General features: G+C 44.1%; 1 protein-coding gene across 1 annotated transcript; it reads right to left on the reverse strand.

Moving 5' to 3' along the window:
* Positions 1–377: 377 nt before the first annotated feature.
* LOC110486156 (pyruvate dehydrogenase (acetyl-transferring) kinase isozyme 2, mitochondrial) lies at positions 378–9,282 on the reverse strand. The gene is made up of 11 exons (XM_021557548.3): positions 8,926–9,282; positions 8,156–8,297; positions 5,764–5,835; positions 5,280–5,464; positions 4,341–4,430; positions 4,036–4,113; positions 3,803–3,879; positions 3,565–3,663; positions 2,421–2,531; positions 2,095–2,208; positions 378–1,973 (listed from the first exon to the last, which is right to left on the reverse strand). Exons 1-11 carry the CDS (start codon positions 9,041–9,043, stop codon positions 1,830–1,832), a joined length of 1,230 nt encoding a protein of 409 aa, XP_021413223.1. The 5' UTR covers positions 9,044–9,282; the 3' UTR covers positions 378–1,829.
* Between the last annotated feature and the right edge of the window lie 240 nt (positions 9,283–9,522).

Consider the following 9,522-nt stretch of genomic DNA (forward strand, 5'->3'; position numbering starts at 1 on the left):
GACAGTTACATAAAGCTGGGCTGTGCTCTCCTCTCTGATTGGTTCCAAGGGCGCCGCCTGACGGGTTAAGATTGATTACTTCCTGCAGCAGGCTCTCTCCATACCGGCCCCTTGTTCTCTGATAGTATGCATATGTTTATAGCTGTTCGAGGGAGATCAGGCAGTAGAGCTGAAATGCTGAGACTGACTCTGGATCAGCACAACAAGTCACAGAGTTGACCTTAACTCAGTCATAAATGCTTATGCTGGCCTAAAGGCTGCTTATTTAGCAGATATGACTGACCTTTGACCTTAGCTGTGAAGTACAGCATCGAACTACTGCCACAGTTGTTCATTCATGTGTTTGTTATTTAATCAAGACAACAAAGAAAAATAACTTCATTATTTGACATCATTTATTTTACATAATCACTTTATTCCTAAAAATAAGACATTTGAAATGTACATTTTGTTCAATGCAAGTATAATACAAACCAAACTGGTGTTTTGGCTTGATTAGAAGATACTCAGTGGACTGGGTCAGCTACAATTAGGGATGCGCACACACCTGGACCAATAGTGTTCATGCTATTGCAAAGCAGGACAAACTGTCACTACAGTGGTACCATTAACACACCTCTATAGTGCAGTCGTCCATCTTAGGAAATACATCTCCACATTTTCTTCTACCTCAAGCTATTCACACAGGCAAGGAATTCCATCCATCACAATTACAAAATACACATTCGGCTGTCTGCACTTGCTCACGTTTTGGACATTTTGTTCAGGCTAATGGAAAGAAAACAATGTTGCGTATACATTTTTCTCACTGACCAATCCAAACAAAAGTAGGTCCATTTACAATAAAGGATTTTTATACCAGGAAAACAATGACCAATTGGCTAATATTTGTGAACAATCTGTTCTGTCTGCATTCATAGGCACTTATCAAGGACATTAGAATGTTTGATGTTTGAAATGTGGGCCATTTGGCAATAGGCACTCATGAAATTTAACACACGTTTCACATACTATGTGATACAGTCGAATAGTTATGTTGCTACAACATCAACCTTCATAACAGGTTATAACCGGACATGGCTGATCTGACTAACAAAGGGAGGTGCCAACAAGGCTAACCAGTCGCTGGCTGTCACCGTGCTTTACAACACTGATAACTGATAAGTAAACACCCCCTTTTTGTGTGTTCTCCATACTGTGATAAGGATTTGAAATGATGCGACCTCCACTGAAACGACCCACAAATGAAGTGGCTATTCTTCAGTGAATACCGTCATGACCACGTACCTTCTCAACTCTGAAATGGTCGATCCCATGTTCTACCGGAAAGACAAGATCTCCCACTTCCGTCTTGGTTTTTCTCCTTCTCCGCCACCCCTCCTTCCCTTTCATGCTCCCCTCCACTGTCAACCCCAAATCCAGGTTTTGTAAGTGGGGCAGGAGGCTCCCGCTAAGGGCCTTGGTGTGGGATGGAGCATACAGATCAGACTACTCGTATTTGGGGAGCAGTTTAATTTGAGATCGACAATCACTTGCACTTTGGAAGATGGCCTTTCTAAGGCAACTGGTTCGGTCCCCTCTCCCTGAACCCCCCCTTCCTAGGAACACAACATTAGTGGGGACAGGAAGTGAGTGGGTTTACCCACTTCCTGAAACAGGAAACCACTAGGGGTTTTAAAGCTGTGCAATCAGAAGCTTCTTCTCTTCTAGATCTCCTCCAGGATTGGTCGCAACGTCTTTCCCCCCACCACCTTGTCAACATTAGGTCCCATTGAGATTTGGCCCCTTTTCTCTCTCCTTAGGGCTTAAGGTAATTGAAAGGTCAAAGTTCACTTGGCGACTCTATATATGGCCAGGTCCAGCGGTTCTTTACTGGGAACACACCAGTCATCTGCCTCCAAGTTGACTTTGTAGTGTTTCAGAGCTGTCTTGTTGAACACAGGAAGCCTCTCCACTGAATCTGTGGACAATGCCTGAGGGAGAGAGCGGGGGATAGAAGATAGAGTTAGCGATTAGCATGTCTAGGAATGTGACAACGTGACAGGTTATTAGTATCTGAGCTGTATACGGAGGTAGTAGGTCATTGCCTCTTACCTTCATGTGAATGACAGCGTCGGTACCATGACCCTCCATTGAGTATAACTGCAGGTCTCCCTGGAAGTAACGCGCATAGAGGCGTGAAATGGGAAGCCCATAGCCAAAACCAGCCTGGAGGGACACACAACAGGGGAAATGTTACGGCTAATGAAAATACATTGACATGGTTGGAACTATTAGCACGGTTAAAAAAAAATAGGATCTTCGGTCTCAAGGTACAGAAATACTGCAACAAAAAACAAGGTCATCTAGTCGTAAGTATGGCTTCTGTGCGTTTTTAGGTTCTGTGAGGTTATATAAGTAGATGTGTATGTATCACGCACCAGTGGGGCCCGCTGATTGTCACCGAAGTCGGGTCTGGGAGCTGTGGAGTACATGTAGCTGAAGAGCGTCTCAATCTTTCTTAAAGGGACACCACCACCCCTATCCATCACCTAAAAAGAGAGGGAAAGAGAGCGAGATTACACACAGATTACGCTCACACCCATTTATTGACAATCGGGGTCCATTTAAGTAGAGTTATCACTGATTAACACTCTATATATTGGGGCAAGAATACATTAACAAAAATGCCAGAGAGAACATCGGGCCAGAGAGAAGAAAATGCTATGGTCATTAGGAATAATCAAGGCATCTAGTGCAGAGGTGAGCAGATGGACCTGGTGGAGGTGGATCATGAGAGGATTTAGCTCAAATTCATTGAGACAGCCATAGTTTCACATTCACCACTGCTAAGATTCTAATTGGGGCAAAGGTTAACGACATCAGCCAAAAGCAGCTGTAGTTCATCCCTTACTAAATGTGGCTAAACATACTTTGTCCAATCCTGTTAATGAGAGCATGGCTTAAGTGGCTCTTGATGGGAATGTTGCCTTGGATAACTCAATCAAGGCTGTACTAGGGGGTGAACTAGGCGGAGGGCACAATAGAGGAGAGCTAAGCTGTGGCACAACATTACTGCCAGCATCCTCTTTCTCTTACAAACCGTTGGGTTGTTTCAAATAAGGATTTGTAGTGGTTACGCAATGAGGGAGTTCAATTGAATAACAGGATTGGGTTTACGGTTAGAGGTCACACAGGCGTATGTGTTGGTTCTATTTTGGGTTTGTTGTTTTGCGGTTTCATGGAGTTTAACTGGATTAGTTCACTTTTTTTTAACCGAGTTTCCAACAGTTCTACACTTTGTCCCCAGTTCTCTCATCATCTTGGGGTGGCAGGGTAGCCTAGTGGTTAGAGCGTTGGACTAGTAACCGGAAGGTTGCAAGTTCAAACCCCCGAGCTGACAAGGTACAAATCTGTCGTTATGCCCCTGAACAAGGCATAACTGTTCCTAGGCCGTCATTGAAAAAATAATTTGTTCTTAACTGACTTGCCGAGTTAAATAAAGGTAAAAATTTAAAAAATCTTGATTTTAATTCCCGCAAGGCTAGATGAGCGCTGTGATTGGAAGTCTGCCCTGCCGCTCACCTTGATTGACAGATCCTCTCCGCCAAGGGCCACCATGACTCTGATGGGTGGGAGGTTGTTGCTGACTTCATTGGTCTCAATTGTAGCTCTCATGGCATTCTGGGGGACATCAAAAGAGACCGTTCAGGTACTTGTCAACACATGCCATCATAATTTGATATTACTGCCCTAAAGTCATGCAGGCAATGTTCTCCCCATCATCCACTTTGAGTTTTAAGATATCATTACACGGACTCACCTTGAAGAGCTCAAACAGCATGTGGTAGAGATGGGAGGGGATATAAGAGATCTGGATTGGATCTCTGACATTGTTGGCTGAAAAAGGAAATGATAACAGACTATGAAATCCCCATAGGTGCATCGGTTTATTTCCCTATTAATAGCTACTAATGTACCGTATGTCACACTATTTAGCTTTTAAGATAATGTGTGAGTTTTTTTCTTCCAAATTTAGAGGCCTGCTCTGCTTACAGTTCATCTCCTTTAGCTCCAGCTCAGGGGCCCCGAGGTAGTACTGCTCACAGAGCATCTTGGCGCTCTCAAACGCATCTGGAGAGAAAGAGAGGAGGAGGAAAGAAATGTGATTAGCTGTTTCCAGCTGTCACTCCGCAAACAAAAATGAACATGATAGCCAAATGTAGACAGAGCCACTCTTTGTGAGTTATCGGCTTCAAATAAACAGAATAAGCACTTCAAAAACGGGGTCTTTCTATCACCCTAACACCTAATTTTCACCTTAGACCAATTTAATGAGCAGGCCCCAAAGGTTCTCTAACCTCGAATCACTTCAGTGACATCACACAGGGAGTCAATGCACCCGATGGTGTTGGGGTGGGCTGGGTTGGTGTTCCCGTTGAATACAAGTGCTGCAGAGAAAACAGGGACAAGGGGAGGAGGAGAGGAAAAGGGGGGGGGGAAAGAGTTAGACTGTTACATGTGGTGGACCAAGTCCAAAATGTTTCGGTGAATGATTGAAAAAGGCAAAGACTGGGCAGGAGAGTACCGGCAAGGCCCAGTTCTGTTTGAATGACCTTGGACAAATAGGGCTGAGGTGGGTGGAGTGGAAAAAAAAGTGGTCCAAACTCTAAGAGCAGTTTGAACCTGTTTTTCATTGGTTGCATAAGAGCTGACAACACAAAACGCTGTACCGATAGCACAGCATGGACACTACTTATCCTACTACAGTTGGAAAATTCTAGAGGCAAAAACGAGTAAAATGAGTTCTTTATTCTCTTAACAACCCTATTTCCTGTCTTATAGTCAAGCCTCCGGGCTGAGACTGTCAAAAAATTCTACCTCAGCATGTGCAAGCACCTCTGCCAGTCTTTCCATTACAACCCTTGTATAACTGGTTGCCAGCACAATTAGAACACTACTTGGATGTGTGTCAAGACTAACAGTGTAAGCATTAATCTCAGCTTCAAACGGCTTGTTCAATGCCAGAGCCAAATTGTTGCATTGCCTTCTGCATGAGTTGCAGGTTCAGTTAAGGGGAACTGGATTGGTCAAGGCCAAACTGATATAGGCGAATCCCTGTCAACCATCAGCAACAGCTATTTTCTAAGAATTGCTCCCCTGGAATTGGTGAGAGGTTGGCAAGTCCCCAAAAACACATCCCCTAAACTATGTTAGAAAATAAACAGATAGCTTTAACTGACAAGCTTATTTTGAACTAATCCATGTGGAATGCCTGTGACCTCAGAGGCGGGACTTACTGTGCTGGTTGATGAGCATGCGGATGGAGATACGGCTCATGTAGAATCGGTCCAGGAAGTACTGGATGTTCAGGCTAGTGACCGGGTCCTGGCCGAAGGCGTCTTTGTACTCGATGACGCCCTGCGCCATAGTGGGCACCACATCATTGTGCCTGTTCCTAATGGTCTCCAGGGACTCAACAAACCTGGAGAGAGGGAGAGAAAGGGGGCTGTCAATCTGAGTCTTTAACAATCTCCCCCCCCCAAAAAATAAAAAAATAAAAATAATAACCAGCTAGTTTTTCAGAGTTAGTATTAGATGATTAATATATGCTATTTAGAAGACGGTTTTATCCAAAGTGACTTACAGTCAAGTCATACATTTCATGTACGGATGGCCCCAGTGGGAATCAAACCCTTCATCCATCTTGGCATTGCAAATGCCATGCTCTACTGCTCTACCGACTGAGCCACGCAGGACCACAATATGGAGGTGCAAACTTACGATTCCAAGACACTGTGGTCGTCTGGGCTCTTGTCGAGGAAGTCCAAGATCTCCATAAGGCTTTGGATGTACCTAGGAGAGAGAGAAGGAAGAGTTAATTAGGTGACCTTAGTATTTGGATGTACCTAGGAGAGAGAGAAGGAAGAGTTGATTAGGTGACCTTGGTATTGCCACGTTACAATCAAACAGCCATCGTCAACATTTGTTTAAATACTGAGATGAAAAAAAACATTGACTCGCAATAGTAATGCAAAAGGCTATTGGGTCTCAGGCTCTGTCAAAAGAGACTGTTAGTAGATAGGGAAGGTACTTTTGCACTGGTCATTTTCCAGTTGGCTTTTGGACCAGCTAGGTGCCATTCCTGCATCCCTGTCCCTGCATAGGGATGCATGATACCAGGACACCCCTCATCCATCTCGCATTGCTAGGCACATTGTGTGTGTGTGTGTGTCTCAATATGTCCATATGATTTCTATTTTCTTAAATCAGGAACCTAGGATAACCTTAAGATGCATGTTTACATTTGACTTGATGTGTAACTGCTACAAGCATCCATGAATAAGAGAAAATAACAATGTAGTGCTTTGCTTCATCTATACTCCATCTCTATTGACTCCTATGAAGGCCTGTTGTCAACCACACATTTTGAAAGTGTTATTCTCACTTTGGGTGTGGCTCACTCCTGTTTGTGTGTCCGGGGAAACATTTTTAGCCACCCCTATCTGACCTCCACACAACAAGAGATGGGAACTCTGCAGTCCCAGCCCCTCTCCTCCACCAATCAGAGGGCAGTATGCCAAGAACATACCACCCCCAGCTCCAACCACTTCCTTTACCTGCCTACAAGGGAAAACAAGATTACATATCAGGGCAGTGTGTAACGGATGTGAAACGGCTAGCTTAGTTAGCGTGGGCGCTAAATAGCGTTTCAATCAGTGACGTCACTTGCTCTGAGACCTTGAAGTAGTAGTTCCCCTTGCTCTGCAAGGGCCGCGGCTTTCAATGTAACAGTACAAATTTAGACCGTCCCCTCGCCCATACCCGGGCGCGAACTAGGGACCTTCTGCACACATCAACAGTCACCCTCGAAGCATCGTTACCCATCGCGGCTTTTGTGGCGCGATGGGTAACGATGCTTCGAGGGTGACTGTTGATGTGTGCAGAAGGTCCCTAGTTCGCGCCCGGGTATGGGCGAGGGGACGGTCTAAATTTGTACTGTTACAAGTGCACTGTGTCTTCTTTATATAACGGGAACCTACTATCTATCATGTGCCAGTTATCATATTAATGATGGCAGTTCAAATTGACACAACACATTATATTACCCGTTTGCTACACAGCTGTTAGATTATTAGATGATCAATCCCATTGACTAGATGTGCAATTTGAGCAATGTGTAAATGTGCATTGTAATGGTGATCTAACTATGGCCACTAAATCAAATTGTTCACCTCAGGAATAAGGGAAGTGTGTTTTTCTTCGTTTGAAAGTCTTTCTCCGGGTTCAATGTGATGTACCCTGCTCACAGCAAAGTTCATTTTACGTCTTCCCGACTCCACCAGAGGCAGATCGTTACAATCACAGCAGTACACAGCTACTTTTGGAACGTGTGCTCCCGCAGCCACTTGCAAGAAAAACATCTTCCCGTTTATAGCCGGGGCGCGCAAACTGGAGACACATTTCATCATTCAAACCATTAGCATAAACATCCTACAGAGCTACGTACACGCCCGATGTGCTCGATGTGTTATCGGTGGACACTTCTGGTCATAAAACTCAGTCATACCAAGAAAATACACCAAATAATACCATGCGGATTCAAATAATGTTATACCGTAGAAGTGCAATAACATGATCAAATTGAGTTCTGGCATTCCAATGCACATTCTAAAACATCAGATTTCTGCCGTTTATTTTTTTTCTGTAAAGGTATTTTGTGACTTCCTTCATCAAAACCCAAAGTGCAATATACTTCCATTGGCTATTACACAAGTGCAATGGTACAGTTTGCACTTGAAGTTCCCCTTTCGCACTCTGGAGTGCGCGGAGCGGTCAGAGACGTAGGCCACTATACTCAACTGTTCCTACCAAGACAACACTGAGTCAAAAACAACGAGGGTAGGGAGGGAACTGGGACAAAGTTCACAACGCGAGTGAGTGGCGCATAGCTTGGACACTAGAGCTATGCATTGGCCAAATGACCATGACAACAACGTTGCTTAATCAAACCCCGGGTATGTGCGCTATGCTGCAAACAATAAACACGTTTGTGCTGACACTGTGGCACAACACATCCCGATTATAGTATATAGAGGGCGACAATATATTTCTACTGTCCCGTTAAAAGTTTACGTTTTCGGATAGGTTCCTGATTGCTCTAGCAGTCTCTTACCAGCGTTGCACCAGCTGCACCGATGGTGTGGTCAACAACCGGTCCGGCAAGAGGTTGAGCTCTTTCATGATGTTGGACAACCGGACGGGGAGTTCTTGTCTGAGGAAAGCGAAGGATGTCTTCTCGCAGGCATTTGTAGAACCTGGAGATGGTCGGTGTCAAAGTTAGATAAGCTAGAGCAAAAGTGCTTGAGGATATATCACAGCAATTGTGTAATAATAATAATAGCTATTATTTACCCTCATCATCATTATCACCTGTACATGCCAAACTATGGCCTATGCAGACAGGCTTCTGCCTATTCCTTCAGTATCTCATATCGTTACTGAAAACCATGGTAACGTTGCAGTCTACATTTACACAGTATGATTGGCTAGCTGGAACAACCACGTTTCCTTACATAAACATGTTCAGTACATGTGACTGCTGCTTGTGGTCAAACTTGATTCAGCCTACATCCGTAGGTAGTATTGTTTGCACAAGGGACAAGTCAGTGTAAACATATTGAAAAAGGAGATCTAATTACCATAGTCAGTGTTGTAGTTTAGATTGAGATTATACCCCTATGTCTTGTATGGTTTAATTACCATTTTCTTTACATTTCCTACCATGTGTTACTCTGCAAGCCTACAAAACATACAATGATATCCCTCTATCAGTGTGCACGACGTTGAAATTAATATTGAAACATTGTGCGCTCGAATTATTTGCTGAGCAACATCATGGCATTGGAATTCAAAATGATGCCGTTGAGTTTGTATTCTACTCACCGAAATCCAAGAATTGCTTCATAGACAAAGGTGATGGTGAGAATTTAGAGAAATGGTCAATATGCTTTGGCACGTTGGCCAAAGCAGCGTTCTTCATCAGGAATCTGACAAACTTCATTATGCAAGGCAATTAAAAATCGTCAAGAAAAATCGAAATGTCCGTTCAGAACACAAGATGTATAGCTCCTGTCAGTTTAGGCCTGTCTCGAGTGTTTACGTTCAATGTTGATTTTCTGAAGATTGCGATAGTTGGAGTTGTCTTGAAGTAGACTTCTCCAGCCAATAGCGTTGCTTTATGCGCAGGGCTGGCCAATGAGAGTGGGCGGTCAGTGCGCAGTGCTAGGAACCCCCCCACACCCCCACACAAGACATAGTCAACAACCCAACAGGGGCATGATGATGGTGTTGACAGATTGTGTGTGCCATCTCTAATTTACATAACCTAAATTAACCTACTTGTAGTCTACCTCTGTCGCCTGTCTGGAAATAATCTCTGTTATGCTGTTGACAACCTCAACAAGGTGACGTTCAGGGATGGTAGCCTACTGCTGTCCAGAAAACAAGGGCTCTGTGTTACTGTTACTGTGAATGCAGGGT

Source organism: Oncorhynchus mykiss, chromosome 13 (assembly GCF_057628025.1).
Source record: "Oncorhynchus mykiss isolate SJ-2025 chromosome 13, ASM5762802v1, whole genome shotgun sequence".
NCBI classification, from domain to species: domain Eukaryota; kingdom Metazoa; phylum Chordata; class Actinopteri; order Salmoniformes; family Salmonidae; genus Oncorhynchus; species Oncorhynchus mykiss.

What these genes read in the sequence shown, in the direction of transcription:
- LOC110486156 (XM_021557548.3), bottom strand. Translation starts at nt 9,043, where the DNA reads ATGAAGTTTGTCAGATTCCTGATGAAGAACGCTGCTTTGGCCAACGTG. An exon ending in TGTCACTGAAGTGATTCGAG is followed by an intron (nt 4,114 to 4,340) that starts GTTAGAGAACCT and finishes CTTTCTCTCCAG; the next exon opens with ATGCGTTTGAGAGCGCCAAG. An exon ending in ACAATCAGCGGGCCCCACTG is followed by an intron (nt 2,209 to 2,420) that starts GTGCGTGATACA and finishes GTGTCCCTCCAG; the next exon opens with GCTGGTTTTGGCTATGGGCT.